This window comes from Bicyclus anynana, chromosome 7, assembly GCF_947172395.1.
Source record: "Bicyclus anynana chromosome 7, ilBicAnyn1.1, whole genome shotgun sequence".
Lineage (NCBI taxonomy): Eukaryota > Metazoa > Arthropoda > Insecta > Lepidoptera > Nymphalidae > Bicyclus > Bicyclus anynana.
The window spans coordinates 13,118,645-13,146,040 of record NC_069089.1 but is presented as its reverse complement, the minus strand read 5'-3'; the positions used below and the strand labels follow the sequence as shown (position 1 = coordinate 13,146,040).

General features: G+C 35.5%; 2 protein-coding genes across 5 annotated transcripts; one reads left to right on the top strand and one right to left on the bottom strand.

The window, feature by feature from the left end:
- Positions 1 to 72: 72 nt before the first annotated feature.
- Positions 73 to 7,247, bottom strand: LOC112055197 (iron-sulfur cluster assembly 1 homolog, mitochondrial). Of its 3 annotated transcripts, none has more exons than XM_024095223.2 (3): positions 7,087 to 7,247; positions 925 to 1,216; positions 73 to 843 (listed from the first exon to the last, which is right to left on the bottom strand). In XM_024095223.2, exons 2-3 carry the CDS (start codon positions 1,214 to 1,216, stop codon positions 740 to 742), a joined length of 396 nt encoding a protein of 131 aa, XP_023950991.1. In that variant the 5' UTR covers positions 7,087 to 7,247; the 3' UTR covers positions 73 to 739. The 3 variants fall into 3 exon arrangements, with proteins under 3 accessions (XP_023950991.1, XP_023950982.1, XP_023950996.1); XM_024095214.2 differs by lacking the exon at positions 7,087 to 7,247 and adding an exon at positions 1,398 to 1,531; XM_024095228.2 differs by lacking the exon at positions 7,087 to 7,247 and adding an exon at positions 1,309 to 1,437.
- Positions 7,248 to 7,750: 503 nt separating this feature from the next.
- LOC112055254 (translocation protein SEC63 homolog) lies at positions 7,751 to 26,545 on the top strand. Of its 2 annotated transcripts, none has more exons than XR_008250960.1 (12): positions 7,751 to 7,974; positions 8,194 to 8,525; positions 10,374 to 10,544; positions 11,682 to 11,888; positions 12,846 to 13,074; positions 17,717 to 18,010; positions 18,820 to 18,943; positions 19,297 to 19,556; positions 20,747 to 20,952; positions 21,490 to 21,803; positions 24,046 to 24,167; positions 26,389 to 26,545. XR_008250960.1 is itself a non-coding variant. In XM_024095281.2 (12 exons), the coding sequence occupies exons 1-12, from the start codon at positions 7,851 to 7,853 to the stop codon at positions 26,437 to 26,439; spliced, it is 2,286 nt and encodes a 761-aa protein (XP_023951049.1). In that variant the 5' UTR covers positions 7,751 to 7,850; the 3' UTR covers positions 26,440 to 26,545. The 2 variants fall into 2 exon arrangements, 1 of the variants encoding a protein (XP_023951049.1); XM_024095281.2 differs by having other exon boundaries at positions 21,490 to 21,655.
- Positions 26,546 to 27,396: the final 851 nt, after the last annotated feature.

Here is a 27,396-nt window from a genome sequence, read left to right as displayed (position 1 = left end):
ACAAATGTGGCTTTCTAGTGGTAAGAGAAATTTCAAAATTGGTTTAGTAGATCCAGAAATTACAACACCACAAACTTTATATATATTTATCAGCATCATAGAAAAAAAAAACAATTTTTCAAGTAAAATATTTATTTCTTTATTTATTATTTAAGCCAAAAAACACAATAAATGGCTCATTACTAGATTCATTTTTATCACTACCTATACAAACAAGATCTACCAACTAAAACATAAAAGAGGAACACAACTATTAATATAAAATAGTATATACAAATTTGCCCTATAACATTATAAGAACTATTCATTTAAACTTTTTCATAAGTAGATTTTGATTTCTACAACATACAAACAAAGCCATTAAACTATTAAATTATATTATTTTTCATTATTCAGAATTTTATAAAGAGTATTTTGACTGCTATTTTCATCTGATAATATTGCAAAGAGAAAAAGGCTAAGAAACAGCAAAATGGAAGGTCTACCTGTACATTTTATGCATACCTTTCCCCTGCAATGGGGCAGGTGATTTAGCAACAACTCTTTGATCTTAGTCTTTATGGTGATAGACTACATAGCTGAGCTAATTACAGACAATGACCTGATTTTTCACTTAAGCTCAGAACCTAGAAGTTGAAACTCTGCACAAGAGGTTTTCATTGTTTTAATTAATTTCAAATACCTACAAAGGATGAAAGGACAATAACAATAATAATTAATTTATTATTATATCTATAAATTATATACTGAAGGATTCTCCACAACCACAGGTACCCTTAATATTCGGATTGTTAAAAACAAATTCAGCTGACAGTTTATCTTGTACAAAGTCCATTTCAGTTCCTGTAAAATGCAATGGTAATAAATTTACTTATAAGTTGACAAACAATACCATCATCCTGTAAATAGCTATACAACACATACCTAATAGTGTTAATTGTGCTTTTTTGTCAATAATTATGGTTACTCCATCTTGTTTTACTTCCTCATCAAGCTTTCCTTTGGTAGCGGCATAATCTAGGGTGTAAGACAAACCATTACAGCCCCTTTGTCGCACGCCTACCTTCAAACCAATGAAACCTTTAGCCTCTTCTTTGGACATAATCTGTTTAACTTTCTCAACAGCTGATGGGGTTAATACAAGTGCTGCCCTGGATGGCAATATTCGTTTTTTCACTGCCCGCACCGTGGCACTCGCTATTGATTTTGTAGCCATCTATAACAACATTTTTACAGTTAAATAGTGCATATTATCCAAATGGAAGAAAAACGAAAATGGAACATAAAACTCAAGTCATTTACACCTACGTTTCCCTCAAAGCTCTAATCTATTAAAATACATCGTATGACTTCATTGTAAATAAAACTAATTTGGAACAAATGTATTGGTGGTTTACCTTATTAATTTTTAACAACACGTCATTTTTTGGTAAAGAAAATATTTTTCGATTTCATTTGTGATTTGACCAAATTTTTGTCAAATCAAATGTCAATGTCAAAAATCTTTTTTTTTTTTTTTTCTCTTCTCTTTGGCTTTCCACAGATTAGCCAATGTCAAGTAGCTCAGAATTCACAATTTTTAAGGAATTTGACAAAAGTAAAAGATAGGGAAACATTAGGATATGAAAGGAATCCGGATTATTTATCTAAAGGAACGTAAAGAAAGGATTGGCATCAGATATTATATCCACATTATAATAAATATATATTAAATATATATATAATAAATATATATTATTATATTATACTATATTATATTCACAATTTTTATATATTTACATGTTTTACAACTTAATATTATTAATTTCTAAAAATAAAGCTAATATATTATAAACTCCAAAAGAATTAGTATGTAATAAACAAATAATAGATGTAGGAAACGGAGTATGCAGTGATTGGAGTTGGGCAAGAAAGGTAGAACGGTCATACAGAGTACATGCAAAAAAAACATGGTTCAAATCTCCATATCCACCACAGCTGCAAAAAGGGTCGGAAACAATATTCATTTTATATAAATGGGCCGAGGTACAAACATGACCCAGACGCATTCTACACAAAGCAGAAGTAACGGTTTTAGAAAATTTTAACAGGCTAAACCAAGGTTTTCTGGGAATAGACTCTTGGATTTGTCTATAATGTTTACCCACTAGACTTCTGTTATTCCAAAGTTTATTCCACTCTTCATCCAGATATACTTTGGCCAGGTTTACTAGATCAGAACAATAATTAGTGTATGGTACATTATCTCCAATGCATCTAGCCTCATTTGCCAATTGGTCGGCCCTTTCATTCCCGGGAATTCCCACATGACTTGGGACCCAAGCTAACACAACATTGCAGTTTTCCTGAGAGCACTTGTATAAAAGGTCCCGAATACCAAAAACAATAGGGGACTGTTTATGTGATTTGAAGGGAAACCTCATAATAGCTTCTAAAGAGCTAAGAGAATCTGAAAATATTATCGTTTTTGGTATTTTCAAAAGTAAAATATATTCTATTGCTTTAAGTAAACCATAACATTCACCGGTGTAAACAGATGTTTCCGGTGGAAATTTAATTTGCTGTATAACTTTATACTGTGAATGGAAGATCCCAACACCTACACAACTGTTATCCTCCTGCTTAGAGGCGTCAGTATACAAACAGTGCCAATCATACCAATCATTCTTAATAATATTTTCAAATTCTAATTTTGAGTGAGGATTATTTTTCAATAATCCTAAATCCAATTTAATATTTGGAACTGTAATAAGACTATTATATTTGTGTTGATAAAGAGGAAGATTACCAGTTCTATGAGTTGGTGCTTCCAACCTTTTAAACTTTCTATAACTTTTTACAAGACACGGAATACCTTTATTGCGCCAGTAAATACAACTACTAACTTGATCATCTAGTTGCACTATTTTTGAGAATAGCGGATGAGAACTCAGTTGTAAAACACGAAAAAAGAATTTGTCACAAAGAAATTGTTGTCTTAAAAATAAAGGCGGATCACAACATTCTACTTGCAGGCAGCTTATTGGACTCGATTTCATCGCACCTGTGACTAGCCTTAAAGCCTTTGACTGAATGGAATCTATCTTTTTTGTCGCGCTTAGATTAGAAGGATGTAATAGGAATGTTCCATAGTCTAAAACGCTCCTAATCAAAGCATTATACAGCAACTTCATTGTAAAAGGATGAGCTCCCCACCATACTCCAGTGAGGCATCTTAAAATATTCAAATTTCGTTCACACCTTACTGAAATGTATTCAAAATGAGGTATACCAGTAAGTTTTGAATCTAATATGATACCCAAAAATTTCGCTTGGTCCTTAATGACTAATGGAACACCATTATAATGAATACGGGCAGACGGAAGAATTCGGCTCCGAGAAAATACTACTACAGAACTCTTAGCAGGTGATAACTCTAGGCCATTATCATCTAACCAAGACTTTAAAAAAACTAATGCTAAGGATAGGGAGTCACTAATATTGTCTAAAGATTTTCCAGAAACATATAAAAGCAGATCATCGGCATATTGAAGGACATTTGCGTGTCTTTTAACGTTAATATCTAGGTCATAAGTATAAATGTTAAACAATATGGGACTCAAAACAGAGCCTTGTGGTAAACCTTTCCACACAGTTCTTTTAATAAATGCATTTCCCGATATATCTAATGAATACTTTATATATCTCTCATACAACATATTTACAATAAAGTTTATTAATAGAGTAGGTACATTAAGATCTAGCAATTTATTTTTCAAAAGTAAAATATTTACATTGTCGTATGCAGCATTTATATCAAGAAAAGCAGCAACTACCGAGTCTTTGGTAGTGAAACCTAACCTTATATCTGTGGTAAAAATACTCAAGCTGTCAAGAGTACATTTACCTTTCCGAAAGCCAAATTGGCTTTGGGATAATAATGAATTATGTTCTAAAAACCATTCTAACCGTATTTTAATTAGGTGTTCAGCAGTTTTGGCCAACACAGATGATAATGCTATTGGTCTATATGATGTAGGATTTGACCTGGGTTTATTTGGTTTATGTATTAAGATCAATATTTGTGTCCTCCATGTTTCAGGAATAATACCCGTAACCATAACATTGTTGATCAAGGAAAGGTAGTAACTGAGGCTATTGTCGTCAAGATTTGACAAGAAAGAATAAGGAATCCCATCCTCTCCTGGTGTTGTGTCTTTAATTGACGAAAGCACGCCTTTTAATTCAGATAGAGTAAATGTTGAATTTAAATCCATATTATTATCTGATATTGTTAGGGGTAGTAAAGCCAAAGGACATTCAGGCACATATGGAGGAGCCAAGTGATCCATTACTTGCTCTGCCAGACTAGGTGATATGTTATGGTGTGTCTCCTTAAATGCAGATCTAAACCTTCTTACATTTTGCCAAACAATTGATGCAGAAGTATTGGGATTTAAAGAGTTACAAAACCTTTTCCATCCTTCATACTTCTTTGCTCTAAGTAACTCCTTAGTAGAATTAGCAATTTGTAAATAATTATCAAAATTATCATCAGTCATGTGTTGACAGTATTGCTTCTCTGCTGCCTTTCTTTGTTTAACTGCATTAGTGCACTCCGCATCCCACCATGGTGGTGATGGTATAAAGTCTGGACCAAATCCTTTTAATGGGAAGGTTTCATTTGCAGCTTCAATCAATGCTGTAGCTAACAATTGTGAACTTTCTAATAAGTTGGATTGAGTTATTTTAGGCAAATTAATGACCTTTTTTTCAACAGATCTAATAAATAAATCCCACTTAGCATTTGTTAATTTGTGTTTTAAACGTGGTACTTTTACATATTTTGGAGGTTTATTAAAAGGAAAAGTAATAATAAGGGGAAAGTGGTCACTCCCATATGTGGATTCTGTGGGACACCAGGTAAGTGTAGAGGCCAGATCAGGAGTACAGATAGACAAATCTGGAGCACTAGGTGTACGTGACAGCCTAGTTGGAGCCCCCGTATTTAAAATACATAGATTATAGGAACTAATTAATTCTAATAACTGTTCCCCATAGTAATCTGAGGTGTCATAACCCCAAAATTGATGGTGTGAGTTAAAATCCCCTAAGCATAAAAATGGTTTAGGTAAAAAATTAAAAATTTGCTCTACTTCTTTGAACATATCATTTCTAGGACGAGAAAAATATAAAGATACATAACATATACTATTTACCATAACTGCAATAGCAGATAAATTATCACTATGTAAAGGTAGTGTGAGTGGTGTATACTGAAGAGTATTTTTGATGAGTATGGCCACTCCACCATACCCATCAGGTCTGTCTTCTCTGAGACAAATATATCCTGGAATTTTAAACAAATTCTCTTTTCTCAGCCATGTCTCTTGGAGACATAGGAGAAAAGGATCATGTTTATTTAAACTATGTGTTAACTCGTGTTTTTTATTGTTGAGGCTCTGGCAATTCCACTGCATCACTGTGGCTTTCAGATCCATAACAATTATTTTTAATTTGATATAATGCATCAATTACTGTGGCAACGTGGGACGGTGAAACTAAATTGTTCGATTGTGTTAATAGCTGAATAAGAACTTTTATTATCTCTGCAATTTTCATATTATCACTTGTATTATTATTATTATTATTATTATTATTTATATTTGATTTAGGTAAAACAGGGCTCCTAATTATTTCTGCATGGGCAAAGTGGTCATAACCTTTTGCAACCTTTGAAGATGCAAAAGCTTTTGGCTTTGAGAAAATTGTTTTTCTGTATGATTGTGACTTGGTTTCCTTATTATTTACTGAATAGTTATGCTCCTTTTGTAAAGAAAAGCCCTCAGGTGCTGTCCAAATAGCATCGGCAAATGACTGTTTAGTTACTGGAGGATGCATCTTTAAGGCTTCCATATAAGAAATGCAAGATGTGCTCATTGTCTCCTTTATCGCTTTTTGCCTGGAGTGTTCTAGACATTTTTTACTGGTTGCCTGATGGCAGCCTTTACACAAACAGCACCAGTAATCTTCCTCTTCCACATTACATTTGTCACCTGTGTGTCCTTGGCCACACTTGTAACATTTGGGTAGTGATCGGCACTGATTTTTCACATGTCCAAATCGACAGCACTGATAGCATTGTACAGTAGGATATATGTACAGCTCTACAGACAATGCAGTGTAGTACATATATACCCTCTTAGGCAGTATTTGTCCATCAAATGTTAGGATTACTGTGCCAGTATTAATAAATTGGTTAACATTATTTTCTAAAACTTTTCTTCTAATTCGTCTAATTTTAATAACTGGTCCACAACCAATCGGTACAGAGATATTTGAGGTTATCTCCTCATCAGTCCATTCGTGAGGAACTCCTTTAACTACTCCCATGCGTGTAACATTAAAAGTGGGGACAAAAGCTCTATACCTTGCCAGCTCAAGGTTTTTGTTGCTTAAAAAATTGTTAGCATCTGTATATGAAGAGAAACTTACACATATGCGATTTCTTCCTATTCGTTTAATACTCCCATTCACAATACCATTTATACTGTTATTTTTTAAGAAACGGCCAAAAGCAATAGGATGTAATATTGTATTACTGTTGTTACTATCATGTTCTTTTTGTACGTGCACTACATATGGAGCATGATCTGATTTCTCATATTGGGAACGACCAATTGGCGTTCGAGTTGTCTTAGCCTGAGTGTTACTAGTCGAATCGTTATTTGTAGTTGCAGTGGGTGGTGGTAAAATTATGATGGGTTGGTGAGTGGATATTGGAGTTGAGGTAGTAGGTTCATGAATTCTGTTTTCCGCCTCACAATGACATGCAAAACGAGGTTTCGCGTCATTGCCTTTGATTTTCCTTTTTTTCTTGTTACAAGATAAGCAAATCCGAGGTAACAGTTTCCTTTTTAGAGATTGGTCGGCGTTGGACACCACAGAGCCGTCGGTGTCCATCGACGACTCAACCGCCGAGATGAGTATATCCATCTTTGTTGGCACATTTACCGACCCTGGAGGTGCCGTCCCTCCAGGGTCCGGGGGCCGATCCCCCATGAATGGTAACAAGACGTCGTATGAAAAACTATAATTAGGACTTACCAATATATATATATTTACACTAAGATAATATTAAAACTAAATCTACAATATAATTACTAAAAAAACCAAACACCAATCCTCCTTAAATTGAAATAAATTAAAAGATTGAAAAAACCGCGTCCGCCATGTACGAAGTTTCCCGCCCTTCGTCAAAAATCTTTGTCGACAACATTCTTGACATTGACAGATCGACACAGAGTAATTAGCGCGGAACGGAAAAAAGGAATGATTACAAACGGTTGTAATAGAGAAATTACGGTTTAATTTTATGTGACTGACAGATTTTTCAAGTCTTCGTTTCCGTCTCTTTTGCATATGTTTTGCCAGCTTCTATGTTACATCGGTCAAGATCGTCTTCAGACTTTGTATGTTTGTATTAACCTTGAAAAAAAATTGAAAAAAAATTGGTTCTCAGTTCGACAGTGGTTTTTTATTTTTTTATAACAAAATGATTTCTTTATGGTTCTTTACGCTTGTTTTCCTATTGTTTAGATAAAATTTGCATTACACTTAGCAAAATCAAATTCTTTGACAAAGGTCCATTCAGAGTGGACTATTCAAGGTTTATCGTCTATAGTAATCATAGACACTACAAACAACAGTCAAATTGGAATGACAATGACATTTCTACTCAAACGACACGTCAGGCAAGCAAGGCTGGGAACTTCAAGTTATGTCAATTTGATGTGCGAGGATTTGGGAAGTCCTGTGCTAGCGCGCTAGATTATTTATTTCTTTTAACGAATAATGTAATTACATTTACCATGGGTGGACAAAAATTTGAATACGATGAAAGCGGATCTACTTTCTTTTACTTTGTTTTATCATTCCTCGCTCTTATATTGGTGCCGGCGACATTTTATTATTGGCCGAGAAAACGGAAAGAAGGTAAATCTTTACATTTAAATCTTTTCAAACTGGATAAGTTATTAGCATTTTGATGTATAAGATAAACATTAGTGAATAACTTCAGTACTACTGTTAAGTGATCACCATAAAAAATTTCATGTCACGTTACGGTACCTTAACACGTTGATAACTTCTAATCAAATAGTTAGAACACGTACTGAATAATAAAATTTGCTGTATGGACCTTTTCATTTTCAGATCCTGCAAAACAAGCGGAACTATGTCAGTGTCCAAATTGCGTACAGAAACAAATTATAATAGAACAGTCAGAACCATACAAGAAAGTGAAAAACTTTTTTATTATGTTAGCAATAATCTCAGGGTGGGTGCTTCTTGGTTTCCTAGCAGTTAAAGTGTCCCAGTTTGATTATGAGATGTCTAATTTTGACCCGTACGAAATACTAGGCCTGCCCCCAGGGGCCACACAGGCTGAGATCAAAAGGTCTTATCGCAAACAATCTCTGATACTTCATCCTGATAAAGAAACTGGAGATGAAAAGGCGTTTATGAAATTGACAAAAGCATATCAGGTATGAATCTTGTGAATCACAGAATAAACACATTTATTCAAATGAGTATAAGAATCTTTTTTATATTTTCTCATGTGCATAATCTTTTAAGGTTTTTACTAATCTGGCAATACTAAAAATGTGTTTGGATTACTGGATAATACATTAATCTAAATTATGTATACTAATACTTTACTAGAGAGGTAAAGTTCGTGGTGTTGTAGAGGGTTATCTCTGAATCTATTGAACCACTTTTGACTGTTTTACCACTTAAAAGCCACGTTATTTGTGAGTGTCATAGGTTATATTTTATATCTTTTACCATAATTCTTATGGGAAAGTACACTATGAGGGTGAAACCAAAGGGCGTCAGCTAGTAAATAACAAAAAATATTGTAAAGAGTATATAATACTTAAACTACTTGTGTTCACATTTTAAATGTTTTTTTATACTGGCAACATATCTTACAGTATATTAAATTTTTTAAAAATACTTTGTGATTAAATGCTGTTTTTATTCAATGCTGATGACACATAATTATGTGATGTGAAACATAGGAAGGATCTATCGAGGGAGATATAGCTTAGTGAGGTTTTACTGTATTTTTCATTATTGGCAATGAGTTAACTTTATTTTATAATTTATCAAATGGATACTAAAAAATTCATGAAAAGAAACTAATCATGGTACATATATTTGTCAATTAGTTCTTTGGTCTCTTAAGATATACATAAAATGTATAAATAGCAAATTTACAAATGTTTAAAAGATCTTCTCTAAATAAATTTAAACCAATGTAAAAAAATTAAATCTTTTTTTACAATTAAATTTTAATAAAAATAGTTATTTCATACTAGCTAACTATTAAATATTTCATGTTTTATTTGATTAGTAAAACGAGAAATATTATGAAGCAAGGAAAATCAATTTTACATACATTTACACTTAAGAGTTATAATGTCAAAGAAATTTAAAAAATGCAAAGTAAACTAAGAAGTTAGAAACAAGTAATTTGGTACTGTCAGGTTGATAATGTTACAATTAATTTCAATCGGATTTTCTCCTTTCATTTGACAGCCAACTTTTTGCCAATTTATAAGTCATCATAATTATATTAATTTATTTTTAACCAACCGACCAACCGACAAAAAAGGAGGAGGTTCTCAATTCAAGTCTGCTTTTTTTTCATACTAAATAACTTAGGTTGTAAACCTGAGTTATAAGAGCACCCGCTCACTTACAATTTTTAAAAGGTGTCTAACTAAATTGCAAATGTTTACAATTTAATTTAATTTAGTGTGGGCTAACATATATCATTATATCTGTTAGTATACTCTACTATTTAGTCGGCCAACTAAGAATTTTAAGTGTGCAGGTGCTCAAAACTTAGTAGCTTGACCATTATGGTAGAACAATCTTAAATACTAGGTATTTACAGTTGGCAAAAAAAATCAATTCAATCTGTGATTGTTTTCAGGACATAATTGTATTGTTAATTAATTTTTTGGCTTATATTAAATAAATTATAAATTAATTGGCTTAATATATAAAAAATTAATTGGCTTATATTAAAACTGGCAAACACTTGCTATTTCGTTGGTGACTAAGAACTTCTAAAGAGGAACAATTTCTTGGTACACAATTTTGGCGTAACTTTTTCTATTTTTACAGAGAATGCCATGCTCTTGTTAGGAGTGTTTTCTTTTCTTGTTTTTGCCATTTTTTTTGTTGATGGATGAATGACTATTGGACTAATGATCACAATAATCACAAAAAGGTTTTTTGAGAAGTTTCTGTGATTAGCATGTTCAATGAAACAATCTCTTTAGCTTTATAAAATGAATAAATTGCATCAATTTACATTTCAGGCACTTACAGATGAAGAAGCTAGAAGAAATTGGGAGAAATATGGAAATCCTGACGGCCCGGGAGCTATGAGCTTTGGTATAGCTCTGCCGAGCTGGATTGTGGAGAAAGAGAACAGTGTGTGGGTGCTAGGACTGTATGCTCTTGTGTTCATGGTAGCATTGCCTACTGCTGTAAGTGAAGTTTTTTTTTATATTGACTTCAGGATATTTTTGATATAGGTTAAAAAAGAAAATCAATTGCTGAATTTAAGTGAATCACGTCAGATGGTTGTACCAATATTGATGTTCTTTTTTGTTTATTAACATTGTTCTCTAGATAGTTTAATTTAGATTCACAATTGGTCCAAGCAGTTGGCCTTGTAATCTCACGAGTTTTTGAGTACCTACTAGGATTTATGTTACATTTACATAGATTTATTGCACACCAAAATATATGATCTCAAAATTTGAACTCATCACCACCCTCCAAATCTGATATAAGTATTAAAATTGCAATGTACTGTAACTGTATTTATAACATATGTAGTCTTTATCATCATCCATCCTCATCATCATTAACAGCCAATGAACGTCCACAGCTGGACATAGGCCTCTTGCATGGACTTTCAAACAAAACGGTCTCAAGCAGCCAGCATCCAGTGGCTCCCTGCAGCCTGCTTTAAGTCCTCAGTCCACATACTGCGGGGTCAACCAACACAGCACTTTCTGGTGTGGGGACCCCAATGTCCATCTGCTCGTTGATCTATGTGGTCTGCCCATTGCCACTTAAGCTTCACGATTCGCTGAGCAACATTAGTAACATAGTAACATTGGTCTTAAGTAAGCAGTGATCTTGCATTGTCGTCGTCATCAACTCATATTCGGCTCACTGCTGAGCTCGAGTCTCCTCTCAGAATGAGAGGGGTTAGGTCAATAGTCCACCACGCTGGCCCAATGCGGAGTCACACACACATGCAGAGTATTAAGATAATTCTCTGGTAAACAGGTTTCCTCACGATGTTTTCCTTCACTGATTGAGACACGTGATATTTAATTTCATAAAATGCACACAACTGAAAAGTTGGAGGTGCATGCCCCGGACCGGATTCGAACCCACACCCTCCTGAACCGGAGGCAGAGGTCATATCCACTGGGCTATCACGGCTCACGGATCTTGCATCAAGTGTATGGTGTTGTTCTATAGCATATATTGTTATATGTTTTGTTATGATTAATATAATTTTTTTCTTCACCCACTGATATGAGAAACTTGGGCATATGCACCCATTAATTGAGTTGATTTTTATATGTATTTTATGTATTTTTTAGGTTGGTACTTGGTGGTATCGCTCAATAAGGTTTTCAGGTGAACAAGTTTTATTGGACACAACACAAATGTACTTTTACTTCTGTCACAAAACACCATCTATGCCTTTAAAGAGAGCCCTTATGATTCTGGCTGCATCCTGTGAATTTGATAAACGACATAATTCTGAGATTATTGAAAGAATAACAGACAATGAAGAGGTTCCAATGGTAAGCAATTTAATTATCTAACAATGTATCATAACTAATTGCAGTGGAATAAATATATTGTTATGTGTCAATTCATTTTGAACTCATTGTGTTAAGGTTCAAGATTCTGCATTAAATTTTTTTTGAAAGTTGTTACTAAATCATTTGTAACAAAAGTATTGACGATTTTTCATTATCACTCAGTAGGGAATATACAAACACGTATTTTTTTATATTTCTAATCAATTTTTAGATGAAATATTATTATTTTCTGCAAAATAAACTCTTAAGTTTTATCTGTCAACAAAATGTCGAAGCTCTCGTTTCTCTTCATCTCCTGGATGCATCAAATCCAATGCCCGTATAATAAATAAATAAATATATAAATAACTCGCCGAGGAGCTTTTAGATTTTTTAATTACGTATCTGACGATTTGTAAGCATTAAAATACTTCCATTTTGGAACTGTAAATGAACGTGAAGTATGACGTCACAAATGTCAGAAGACACTAATTCTATTAGTTGCTTGTAGGCTTAAGATGAAAAGACATAGTTGACCAATAGTGTGTATAATTTTCGTCCCATCGCAACAAATAAAACGATATTTCCGATAGGCGCAATTTTGTCTTTACAAGCTCTTTATAACATTTTAGACCTACTAAACTTATTATGTGGAAAATTTGTAAATTCTCAAAATTCATTACTAATTATTATTAAATTTCCTAATATTTTCAATTTCAATTAGTTTAAAAAAGATAATGTTGTGAGTATGAACATAACAAAAAGGAATACAAAGAAAAATCTGACCTTATTTTGAAACTCAATGCATAATTTTCAATGAAAAATTCACGATAATTTCTAATCCTATTTATAGCCAAAAGTATATTTTTTAAAATAATATAAAGTTTAAAAGTGAATGAATCATGAAGCATACAGTCATATCCTCCTAGCTTAATAAGTGTTTGTTGTATTTGTCAGCTTCTACGTGAGCTTCCAAACTTGGGTGAGAAGAACAAGGAGCAGCCGCTATGTCGTCCGTACAGTATAAAGGCCCGCGCTTTACTCCACGCACATTTGATGCGCATGAAACTACCGGAGGACACCCTGGAGGTGGATAGACGGTACATCGTGTCGCGTTGCCCCAACCTTATTGTCGAAATGGTCAACTGTGTGAACCAGCTCATCGCACTCGCATATGCTAGAAGAAGTAAGTAAATGGGGTTGTTGACTCATATAAAATAATAGTAATTAAATGAATGAAATTAATATAAGTGCGGTAAGTTGAAAATTACAGCCGAGGCGATATTGTAGCTCGAGCCAAAGGTGAGAGGTATAGTATATAAGGAAACAGAGACTTCCTTAAGCCAGCAAAGGAAAGCGCACGTATGTCATACGACGTTTTATAACACATTTGCGAGGGAACACACTTTCTGAAAACGAATTTGTATCTTTGCCTGTTGTTCTTATGATGACATTTTGATACGCTTGATAAGACAAATGCACCAAAAATAGCCAGTATTACTAATAAAGTAAATTAATATTTTTGTGTTTCTGATGGTTGATATTTATTGTCAAAATTATTAAAATTAAAGAATTAAATGGATTTTTAACCGACTTCAAAAAGGAGGAGGTTCTCAATTCGGTCGGTATTTTTTTTTTTTTTTTTTTTTTTTTATGTATGTACACCGATTACTCAAAGACGCCTGGACCGACTTCAAAAATTCTTTTTTTGTTTGAAACGGTATAGTCCCATTTGGTCCCATTGCCATCATGACAAGATCTGATGATGGAATCCTGGAGAAATTGAGGGGAACTTTCGAAAATTATATGGGTGTCTAGTGTGTTCGTGAACTTTTCCATTTAGTGCCTTTAAGAAATACAAAATTATGAAGGTTTAAAATCGATCTGATGATGGAGTCATAAAACAGACGAGGGAACTCCTTGGCGATTTACAGCAGTTACCTTGTGTTTGGGCTTGATTAATTTGTCTTAATGAGAACTTTCCACATAGATAGGTTGTGACTGTCATTTAGGGGTTTGGTGAGGAAGACCAAGGACAATTAAGGGAACTCCTTAACAGTTAACAGTAACTACCTTGTGTTTGGCCTTGATTAATTCGTATTGCTGAGAACTTTCTACCTAGATGAGTTGTGTCTCTTATTAGGGGTCTGATGATGAAGACCAAGGTCAATGAAGGGAACCCCTTGACGGTTTACGGTAGCTACCTTGTGCTTGGGCTTGATTAATTTGTATTGCTGAGAATTTTGTACCAAGATGGGTTGTGACTGTCATTAGGGGTCTGATGTATTCGTTTGAGATGAAATTTTACACTAAAAATTGAAAAATAATAAAAATTTTAATAAAAAAATACAACCGACTTCAAATCCTAAAAACGTACCCACTAAACTAAAAAGCGAAAAATAACATCATAATATGTTCTACCTGCTGATCAGAATGAAGGCGGTGCTAAGCCGGTGATGTATTAATTCAAGCCATGTGAGCATATCTTATAGATTTAGATTTTGCAGACAATGTTGTTTCATGTGGTCCTGTCAGAAATGGCTTGAATTAAGGCAACACCAGCTTAGCACCGACTTCATACTCATCAGCAGGTAGAACATATTATGATGTTATTTTTCGCTTTTTAGTTTAGTGGGTACGTTTTTAGGATTTGAAGTCGGTTGTATTTTTTTATTAAAATTTTTATTATTTTTCAATTTTTAGTGTAAAATTTCATCTCAAACGAATACATCAGACCCCTAATGACAGTCACAACCCATCTTGGTACAAAATTCTCAGCAATACAAATTATTATATATAATAATTTGTATTGTTTATAATAATTAAAATTTTTATTATTAATATATTTTATCTCACAAAGTTAAATTTATTCATAAAATGTTGAGCACTTTTCTGGCATAAAAACTCTTTGCCAAGATTTTAAAAAGTACCGTTCGTTTTTAGGCGGATGACAAAGGGTTTATATTACACTAGCGGACGCCCGCGACTTCGTCTGCGTAAAAATTGATGTAAACTTATCTACCTCTACCTTACCCTGCTCGTAAACCTACCCAACCCTACCCTACCCTACCCCTACCTTACTCCTACCCTACCGCTAACGCTAACCCTACCCTCCCCCACCTTACCCCTACCCTAACCCTACCCGTAACCTATCCATACCCTATTCTACCCTATCCCTAATCTACCCCTACCCTAAACCTACCCTACCCCTACCTTACTCCTACCCTACAGCTAACCCTAACCCTTCCCTACCCCTACCTTACCCCTACCCTAACCCTACCCGTACCCTACCTCTACCCTACCTAACCCTACCCTACCCCATCCTACTCCTCCCCTACCCTATACGTTTCATATCCTTCCCCTACCTCTACCTTGCCCCTACCCTACACTACCCCTAAATTATCCGTACCCTACCCTACACTTTCCCTAAATTACCCCTACCCTACCTCTATCCTACCCCTTCCCTACCCCTATCCTATCCCTACCCTCAGCGAAATTGGTCCAGCCTTTTGTGCGTGGTGCAATGACCAAAAGTATATAATTTCCCAAGCGACTTCTATGCTAATACTATAAAGAGGTAAAGTTTGTGTGGTTGTCGGGGGTAATCTCTACTGGACCGATTTGGAAAATTCTTTTACCAATAGAAAGCTACATTATTTGCGAGTGTCATAGGCTATGTTTGGTCCTCATATTCACACGGGAACGGGAACCACGTAATTGAAACCGCGGGGCGTCATATAGCGGCATTTCTGCGACTTTCAGAAATTTTGTATTATCTCCGAAACTATATGTCGTAAAAATCGTAGAGTCATTAATAAAAATATGGACAGAACCACTGACCTAGCCTTGGTCATCGGTTCTGCCAATTACAATAGGTATGCTATGCTTAACCTCACTAATCGCTTACACAATACTACTCTTAATTTTACTATTTTACCCTGGTAGTTGTGGTAGAGGAAGTACATCGAGCAAGTCCCAGGACTTGTGACCATTGGGTGTGGTTTAAAGGCGCCTTTTAATACTAGTAAACACTCACCAACCCTGCCCGACATGCTCTCCATGCCCACAGTAAACAATTTAAGATCAATAATTACTTCATCACGAAACATTATCGAACAAAATCACTAACGCGACAAGCAGCATGACGCCTCAAGCTGCTCAACAAAGAATTGAACCAATTAATAGCCCAAGTCACTAATCACTTTCCTTTTCTTAATAACACTACTTAACACTTCACTATTTCACTATACTTAACAAATAGAAGACGATTATTCCATCTTAGAAGCGCGATTAGAACTGAATTACTAAATTAGCAAACTACGGAGACAGACGGAGGCAGGATGCCTCACTAGAGAATACACAGTGACGGTACACGCGTACGCGCCATTTGGGACACGATGCCATTGGATGAGAGTTACGTGATCATTTCCTATTGGTCGATCGCCGCCACGTTCGTTATGGTGGTAACGTTTTACAATCTTAATTACTTCTAGAGTAAATAATCAAAACCTAATTACATGAAAACTTGATTCTAAATTTATTAAATTAATTAACGTAGATTTTGCTGACCATTACGACAGCAAAATCTCAACACAGAACCTAAAGAGTTTCTTTTCTACTGCTGTCACCTGTCATCATTACTTGAGAGACTAATTATTAATTAAATCAAAACGGAATAGTATTTTGACTGCAAAATGATCAGACCACTAGATAACAAGTCGATTCGAAATAACCACAGAGCAAACATGACAACTATTAGGTCTGAGGCCATAGAGCCCTCAGTGAGCCAAGCTTCCCCGGCGACATATATAACTAATTAACATACTGTAAAGGACAAATCTTATCTCTATAATATCCTTGTGATTATGAAATAATTTATTTTGATAAGGATTTAAGTTTAGTTGTGTAAAAAATGACGTAAACCTTAGTTTAAAATTTAAATAATTTATTAAAGTACTAAAAGTACTATATCTGCTAAAATATAAAAGATAGATATATGGTGTCGCGGACTTTTTTGTAGAACTTTTAAAGTATCAAAAAGCCTCCATACATTTATTTCAGTTATACGCAATGGTTGAGGCAGCGCATGCGAATAAGTAAGTTTTTCAGTCCGACCTGTAAGAGAAAACCCGCGATAACTCAGTAGTTAAATATGATAGAAATATAAAATATAGCCTATAGCACTCCCCGATACCGTAGCAATCTACTGGTGAAAGAATTTTTAAAATCGTACCAGTAGTCCCGAAGATTACCCCATTTCAAAGAATTGTTACAAACTTACAAACTTACAAACTTTACCTCTTTATAATATTAGTATAGAGTATAGATTACGGCACATGTGCATTTCACTTTACATTACGGCACATTTGCGTAATGAGATACATTACGATATTGAAATTGGTAAAATAACGATACTTTTCATTTTATAAATTTTAAATAAGCACGGAAAATTAGAAAAAGGTCTAGGGGTAGAGTAGTGGTAGGGTAGGGGTAATGTAGGGTAGGGTAGGGTAGATGTAGGGTAGGGTACGCGGGCGACCGCTAATTAGTTGATAATAAATTAATAATGTCTTATTTTCATCACGAGATATCTCTGGTCTGGTAGAGGTGGTTCGTAATTACTTTTTTTTTGCTCTGTTATAAAGTATCAATTTGGTAAAATTGCGATCTAGTCTACTTAGGGTCATAGCACACAATTCGTTCAATCCGTCATTGCTACAAAATATACATATACATATTTACATTATTATTTATAATTCACATCATATTTGTACATTACATGTATTTTGAAATGTATTTGTTCATAATTGAAAACTGTTTTGTTCCAGTACCTCGATTACCAACAATAGGCACAATTGAGAACTGTATGAAATTGTCTCCGATGATCGTTCAAGGTCTTTGGGACTACAAATCTGCCTTACTACAACTGCCATATATCAACGAGGATCACTTAAAATATTTCACAAACCGCAAGAAGCACATCAAGTCTTTGCTACAACTGGCCCAGTTGTCTGGTGACGAGAGGAGACAAGTGCTCCGGTTTCTGAATGATAAACAGTATGATGATGTCATGAAAGTGTTGGGCAACATGCCGTACATACATTTCCAAGTGAACACTGAAGGTATGCATAGCTTGGCAAGTTCGTTCGTAATATTCCCGACGGTCCGCGCAGGCCGGGGGGCGTGTAGCGATTAATGAAAAACCCACGACTGTTGTACCTCACTTCCCCGCTCGCAAGATTTCACACCCGCGCAGTCTTTACCCACGTCGCCCGCATATCATAGGAGTGCCATGAACTTCTCTAGCTATAATATGTATATGAATGTAAAGAATATTAATTTCGCATGGAATAAGGGTCCGAAGTATGTATATCGATATTAATTAACAAAAGTGAAGGACTTCTTATGAGACTTAATTTAAAAATCATGTATTAATAAAAAAATAATCAAAAAATATGAAAAACAATTTTTCAATCTAGTAGAACGATAATGAATAGTAAAAAGTGTTTTTACAAGTGTTTAGTGTACACTATGAAGTGAATTTTTTATGAGTAGCTTCATTTTAATGAGACAATCAACTTTTTTATTTACGAAAATTCTTGATTCTGGTAGCTAACTGAGTTAACAGGAAATAAAAAATTCTGAGCGTCAGAACGAGATAATGTACCACGCAATTTGTAGGACATTGTGTTTGTTAAGTTGTATAACTATTAATTAAGCAACAGTAAAAAGAAAACATCTGATTAGTAACAACTTTTGGTAAACTACCCTCCAATAACTTGTATTTATAACGAGGTTATTAAAAGTTGTTACTAACCAGCTGTTTTTTTACTGTTGCTTTATTAATAGTTTAGGCGAACAGACAGACAAACAGACGCAATGTAGGACTATGGTTTTTGATGCCTTTTTTAATGTTTTGTTTGCTTTTCAGTAATCGATGATGAGAACTCGACAGTGGTGACAGCTGGTGCCATAGTGACTGTGACGGTGCTACTTCGCAGGACTAACATGAAGGAACTGTTTGGAGATACATCCATTAAAGAGAAAACATTAAAGTAAGATACCTGTTATTGATAACTAGCGGCTTTTTTTTTTAATACTTGACTACAATCTCACCTGTGAGTTTGTGGTCAAGGGCTAACTTGTGAGAATAAATAAAACACGATCTCTCTGGCGCAGTTAGTAATGCTGTGGGTTGGTGCCTGTCAACCCTGAAATGATGGCACTGAATGTTAGATTGCATTGTCTGCAAGAACATTTGACGGATGAGATGAATGAATGACACCAAGGGAAGGGAAGGGATCTCATTCATTCATTTTGCCATTGAATAAAAAGAAAAAGAATTGTTTTGTTATACTGTGTTATGAAATACTGAGTGGTATCTTGACGCTGATATTACTTATTACAGAGAAGAAGAGGAAGGCGGCGGCGACGTTCCAGAGAAAGGTGAAAACGAGAAGAACAACAAAACGGATAAAAGCGAAAAGAAGGACGTGTACAAGCGGCCCGTGTGGATGAAGCAGAAGAAGGGGCCCGCGAAGAAGACTAAGAAGCCCGTTGCTAAGCAACAGGTCAAACCAGCCGCAGCACCCGCCGCCCCTGCAACTCCTGCCGCCACTTCTGACAAACCCAAGGAAAACAAGGAACCAAAGAAAAAGGATGAGGAAGGTAAATAAACTGACAGTCCGTCCGTCTGTAAACTTCTAAGTTTACGTAAAAAAAGATTCCGTTTATTCAGCAACAAACGCCTATTTTGACACTCAAGGGAATCAAAACTCATAGGACATTCCCTGTAGACTTAGGACTACGAAATACCACAAGAACACAAATATATGAAATAGACAACCAGTACCAGTAAAAATCACAGTAACACCTGCGGGCGGTACCGAGGAAGAGACGTCCAGAAAACGTCCTTTACAACCCTGACGACGACATAACGAACAACATTGCTTCTCACTGTTGACTGTTACCCTCAGGCCAAAACACCCTTTCCGAACGACCTTCTAAGCCGAAGTCAGAGTCTAAGAGGACAGTCGTTACGCCCATCCACTCTGCTTCTGCCTTCGGGCCCCATCAGGCGATGCTTCTGCGCTCGCCCAAACTTCCACTGACGCCGCTGAGGTCCCTACGACATTAAGGTGCCTACGGCAGTTACACAAACAGAAAAAAAAGAAAAGAAAGCAAAGGGCGCATTCGCATGTTCTTTCATGAACACATGGATCATCATCACATGGTGCTTGCTTGATTTCTTAAGCTATAAATCTATGACATTAACGTAAAGAGTGTCTTCCTATATGGTTGTGAGACTGCCCACCTGATCAATAAACTGCAAGTCATTAACAAGTGCCTGCGAAACATATTTGGCATCTTTTGGCCTGCAGTCTCCAATAATGTGGTCTGGACCCTCGCTTAAGAACCCCTGAAGAAATAAAGCACAGGAAGTGGATAGGGCATGACTTACGCCGATCATCTGGTATTGCACAGGAGTCCTTCCAGTGGTATCCTAGTGGTTGCCAGAGAAGACGAGGTAGGCCAAAGACAACATGGAGGACGAATCCGCCTCGCACTTGTCCGGTTTTTACCTGACTGCGGGACTATGGTATGGGTATGTGATCAGTCTGTGTATATTTGTTCGTTTGTGGTGTTCTAGCAATTCGGATCCTAACAACCCTGTGACTGGCACCAATACATTGTATCACTAAGGTCAAGGGCCAAGGAGTTAGAGACCAAACGCAAAGGTTCAAGGAAAAAATAAATATTTCTGCTAATTAAATGCACAAGTAGTGTTTATTGCAATAGTTTCATTTAATTAATAATTTTAATAATATATCTCATGATAAAAAACCAAATCAATTTAGGCGCCGGTGAGGAGTCCGACGAAGGCAGCTCGGACGAGTCGGGCTCTCACAGCGACGGGTCGGGCGACGAGTCGCGCGACAAGTCGTCCGCGCCCGACGACGATGACGACCAGTGGGACAAGTTCCAGAAGCGGCTGCAGAAGCGGGAGAGGCTCGAGGGGCGCTCAAAGAGCTCTCACCCTGTGCATTGTCCATACTTCCCCTTGGTAAGATATTTATTATTTTTAATAAGTAGGGAAGATTTTTTTATTTCACCCCATTTTTCTAAAATTTTCGTACAAGTTTTCTATTTTTGGATGAACTTACAGCCAAGCACTTCTGACAAGGTTGACAGATAGTGCTCATACTTTGTGCAAATATAGAAAACAGTTTTGCCAACTCAAAGGCAAATAAAAATACATACCTAGTACAATTTAACGGGATTACAAATAACAATCACTTCGCCATATTTTTAAGGCAGAAAGTGAGAAATTATAACCTAAAGATCCAAAGTTCGTCATATAGAAACTCGTTTGTCATGTTGAATCAATATCATATTAGGATATCACTAACTCGAACTGTTAATCTATCAACTGTCGCTAATAAATGTTCTGTAGAATTCCGCCAGCTCACCCGAAGGCCGCGTCGAGTAAGCTAGACATGCATGATGCACATTGCACAGACTAAAAAGGTCGACGGCCAAGGGGCAAGGGTTAAACGTAAATTCGAGTACAACTGTTATGTATATGACGTGTTCTCGGCAGGAGAAACAAGAATATTGGTGGTGTTACATCTGCGACCGCAAGTCCAACACGCTGCTGACGGCGCCCGCGCACGTCACCGCGCTCGTCGACTCGCACGAGCTGCAGCTGCGCTTCACGGCGCCGCGCTGGCCCGGCCTCTACACCTTCGCCTGCTGTCTGCGCTCTGGTAACCGTTTGTGTGCTTTGCCACGTCAACACGCTGCTGACGGCGCCCGCGCACGTCACCGCGCTCGTCGACTCGCACGAGCTGCAGCTGCGCTTCACGGCGCCGCGCTGGCCCGGCCTCTACACCTTCGCCTGCTGTCTGCGCTCTGGTAACCGTTTGTGTGCTTTGCCACCTCAACACGCTGCTTTGTCATTATTTATCTAATTTAATGATCGTGTCGTAAGCTGGGACACTTAAAAATAACAATTTTCGTGATAAATATCTTACTAAAAGTAACGTAAAGTGAATCCAATCTATAGTTGCAACGTCACTGCATTTCGGACTAATACAAGCTGAGCTGATATCCGTTAATATTGTATTTGGATACTATTTCTTTACAACATAACCAAACTATAAATAATAAGTTCTGGCATCTATGACATACGAAGTGCTGACAGTGGCTATGGTTAATACTATAATGCAGTGTTTATTGTACAGGTATAGTGTAAACATTGCATATTTAATTTGCATTGAAATCTACCATCTATGTATTCTATGAGGAGCTAACTTTTCTTGTAAACTAGTTAATTATTCATGCGATTCTCTATCAAGTTCTAGGTTATTGTTGTACTTTGCTGTTGTTTACAAACAGGCTAAAATTTTCCTTTTGCTATCCACTTAACATTATTTAAATAATTAAGAGATTGTTATTTTTCTATTATTTGGATATACATATATTTCTTTTGTAAAAGACATGTCCCAAAATGGGCCTTTAAATTTTTTAAGCAGGTTGATAGTATTTTTTTCAATTGCTATTTAGATAATCGATCGATAATATTATTATGTATTTGTAATTTGTATTTTTGTATTTTGGTTATTGGAATAAAGGCTATTATTATTATTATTATTCAGTAATAATTTTCAGAATTTTTGGAACCCGCATTAAGTAGATAAATATTTTTTTTGTTACGTAAACGTTTTTAAGTAAAAGTGTTCAAAACAGCCAATAAAAATAAGAGGAATTGAATTAATATCCGGTGTAAGCTGTCAATGTCATGCAATATTGTCTTATGTCAATATGACACAAGTTAAAAAGAAACATTAAATCGTAGACAGAGAAACATGAACAAAAGAATTTTTTAAATTGCTTTAAAAATGCCTTCAATGAACGCGACTACGCGAAGATCACTGGCAATCTGTCAGGGTATGAATTGCGAGCATGTTGCCATGATAAAAATTCTTAATTAATGTTGTCAGCTACTGAAAAAAATACATTTTATAAATTAATTTAAAAAAAAATTGCGGGTTCCAAAATTTTTTTTATTTTAAGTTGTAAGCCATATATTTTTTGTTCTTTTAAAATAAAAATAATAAGTTCTGCTTACTTGACACACGAAATAAAGACCCAGCCTCTATACAAAATTGGGACATGTCCTCTAACTTAAAGATGATATTTTTAAACTTCAAAACATAATCCTACTAATATTATAAATGCGAAAGTTTGTATGGATGTTTGTAACTCTTTAACGCCGCAACTACTAAACCGATTTGGCTGAAATTTGGAATGGAAATAAATTTTAATCTGGATGAACACATAGGCTACTCTTTGTCCCGAAAAAATCTGTGGTTTCCCGAGGTTTGCAATAAACTGATGATTTTGATGGTATGAATGTTTGCTACTCTTTCACGCCAAGACTACTGAACCGAATCACCTGAAATTTAAAGTAGAGATACATTATAGTCTGGCTACTTCTTATCCTCACCTAAATGACGACCACAACCACTCTGTCAAGACAAGTGGTCGTGGTCGTCATTTGGGTGTGGGTCGTCGAGAAGAAGAAGATAATTAATTAGTTGTTGGAGGCTCCTAGAAATACTCAAAGTCACAAAACGGGCAATGGAGCGAGCTATGCTTGAGATTTCTCTGCCCGATCGAATCAGAAATTCGCACAGAAGAACTGAAATCATTAACATAACTTGCAAAGTCGAAGTGTTAAAAGTTTGAAGAACCGATGGACGTTGATATCCGCTCAGAAATTACGGCATAGGTTATAGCCTTCTAAGCGTTATTCACGTTGGTTCATTTCACAGGTTAATTTAGTCCATGGGCTTGTAGTCTATTAATAATATAGGCTAATAACGGAATATTGAATTCAGTCTCTTAGTATTAAGTCAACTTACCTATCAATATTTCTCGTAACTCTATCGAGTACATAGCTTTCAGAGGGTTAAAACCGGGCCAATCGATCCTGTTAATACCGCGGGATTTATATACCTATTGCGACATTTTTAGCTGTGTTCCGCTTTTAAGCTAGGGTTCCGCCGAAAAATGGTGAAACATAAAGGGTTCCGATGTCAAAACAATTCGGGAACCGCTGACCTATTATGAATTTGAAAATATTTCCATGCAGATTCGTATATCGGGATGGACCAACAGCAGGACATGAAGATGGATGTTAAAGAGGCGGCTGCGGTGCCCGCCGAGCACCCTCAGTGGGACCTCAGCGATTCCGACACAGAAAACAATGAAGAGGTGAGTATTATAGAATACATGTAGGCGTTATTTAGCTAAAGTTCATTATGAACAATGATTTAGTTATTAAATATTGGATAGAAGCAGGCGTTACTTTGCGGAAGTTCATCATGACTATATAATGATTTTTATCCGCGAAAAGATTCTTTTCGCGGATGATAGCAAAATAAATATATAATTAGTTATTAAAGCCAAAATCGATGTGTACGAAGACGCATCGTCATTTCATATCTAATTTATTTTGAATATTGTTTTTTATAAAATGTTGTTCACAATTTCAAAAAGATATTAACTATTTTAAATTTAATTGTTAACCAAAAATGTTACTAATTTAGGAACAGATTTAAATTATTATTTGTTGTAAAATTACTAGCGATTTATAACCTTATCTTTAATTTGTTTATTGATAAACATTTCACATTGAGTTTCACTTTATGTATCTTCTTCTTAGAGTGCCTCTCCATTACTGAGGGTCGGCGGTCAGCTTTCTAAACTTTTCCTTGTCAATGGCTAGGCGGAAAAGTTCTTCGACGGTCTTTATGCCAGTCCACACCCTTATATTTCGTAGCCAGGACTTATTTCTTCTTCCTACACCTCTTTTGCCTGCAATCTTTATGTATAGTTCGGTAATTTCCGCGAAATCAGAAGAACAAGTAAGCGAGAATGGTACCTAGAAGTTAAAACCGATTATTTCACTACGATATCGGATTATACTTAGGGTTCATTTACACGAGCAGCACGTTGGCAACGTTGGCAGCTGGCAAACTGCTACCGCCGATCGTAGTTGGCGACGTCTCGGCGGCACTCAACGGCAGTCAACGGCAGTCGCTAACGTTTCGGCGGCAGTCTACGGCAGTCGCCCACTGCAGACGACTGCAGTCGGCGGTAGCAGTTGCCAGCTGCGGTTGGCAACGTGCTGCTCGTGTAAATGAACCCTATGTTCAGTTGTAAAGACAATTTGTCGCTTTGATTCGTTGGTTTTTAGTAGAAAGCAAAATAAATAAATTTTTCATTGATACACATGTACGTACAGAAACTTGTTTTTAAAATACTATGTATGAATATAATATGCTATTTCTTATTTTCGAGTTTTTAATATTAAACCATAATAAAAAATGTGGTTTACATAAAGTTATATTTGTAACACATCATAATTAATGGGTAATTAATGAGTATTTAATAAATTAATAAAAAACATTCATACCCATTGTAAACTGACCTTTGGTCTATTTTTAATCTTATCGAACGTTATCGTAATTGTTCTGTTAATTGTAAAATATGCATGTAATTATCAGTTCATTGATGTGGAAAGGTACTTAATTAATTAAATAATATTATTGTTTATTTATATGCATATATTACATGATTTGTGTACGTTTTACCGTCTTTGTCGGTTCTAAATAGATGGAATTATTACAAATTACATTATAGTGGTTTTGTAATTTATTGAATTGTTCTATACTGTGACAAGATTATAGCAAGTTTACTCTAACCATGGGCACAATGATTTAATGTATTGGTGTTATTTAATTTCTCGCAGTAAATAAAATTATTGAAAATGTGTCATTCACAAAAATAGTGAGAAATTAGTATGAAGGTCTTATAAAGGACTCAAACTCACAAAACATGAAATTGTAGCCATTTGATCTGATATGAACTTGACTCATTCAGTTCTTTGTCAGGATGGTGATAAATTCTTTCAATAATAGTCTCTAAAGGGTTCTAATAACTAATATAGGTGAGAAGGAATGACTAAGGATTTCTGTTAGAGGAAACTTATATCAGAATTCCAAGAAATTAAAAAAACGACTGTATCGTATCGTATCGTAATCCTAATAATGATTTAAAATTTTATAATCTATATACTTGGCTGAACCGATTTCACTAATTCTATTTTTAGAACACTCCTTGAAGTACGAAGATGGTTCTTACGGAGAGAAAACTTTCAAAAGTCTAAAAAAATTCTATACTCCCATACTAATTCGTAATCATTTGAATTTTAATATAAATATATGGTAGGGGTAGGGTAGGAGTAGGGTAGGGGTAGAATAGGTGTTAGGGTGGGAGTAAGGTAGGTAAGGGTATGGAAGAATTGCACAAAAATCAAAGCGAAGCTTGACCGGGTCCGCTAGTTAATTATAAATATGGCCTTTTAGGTTTAACCTAATCTACATAATTTGATTGAAGGTAGTTTAATAATTAGTTTTATTTGTTCCATCAGGGAGGCAACGAGAGCGAGTTCACTACAGACGACGAGGTGGAGGAGGAGTGATGGAAGATTAAGTTATTTTTATAGAGTTTTTAATGAGATGTATCTAAAAGGAATAATGTTGTTGTATGAATTGAGAGCGGGTGAATATAGTAACTTTTATATTCATGTTGATTTTTTTTATTTATCCTTAATTAATTTTGTTGATCTATATTATTTGTTTATGTTACATACAAAGTTTGAGATGACTCTTTAAACCTATTTAATCTCTTTTCAATTAACTGAAACAATGGTGATAATTATAATAGTTTATCTGACATGGAGTTATTTAAATGGAAGACTTGGATTCTCTAAAAAACATCACAAAAACCGTTTAAATTGTCATTTATAATTTGGTATGTGTTAAATGGTGAAAAAATATTGCAATTATTTTAATTCATTTAGGTACCTACTATGTTAGTAACATTTATGGCAACTTAGGCTTTAAATTACTTTTAAACATTAATTGACCATTAAAATGGACTGACGGCTGACAGTGTTTTTTTTTTAATTCTTTACAAGTTAGGCCTTGACTACAATCTCACCTAATGGTAAGTGATTATGCAATCCAAGATGGAAGTGGACTAACTTGTTGTGGAGTAGGATGTAAATCACCCCTTTCGGTTTCTACACGACATCGCACCGGATCGCTAAATCGCTGGGCGGTACGTCTTTGCCGGTAGGGTTTTAAGTAGCCACGGCCGAAGCCTCCCACCAGCAAGACCTGGGTCAATTATGAAAATCTCAATCAGTCCAGCCGAGGAACCCAGGACCTGCGTCTTGAAAATCCACCGCGCATACCACTGCGCCACGGAGGCCTTCAAAAATGATCATCCGTCATGATGGTAATCATGAAGGAAAAAATAATGTTATGCAGAGTCAAGGTAAGTTTATGATTTCAAATCAATTTCATTAGATTTCAAATTGAATACTTACGTATTACAATTAATTTTGAACTTTTCTCCGACAGCTATTGTGCTT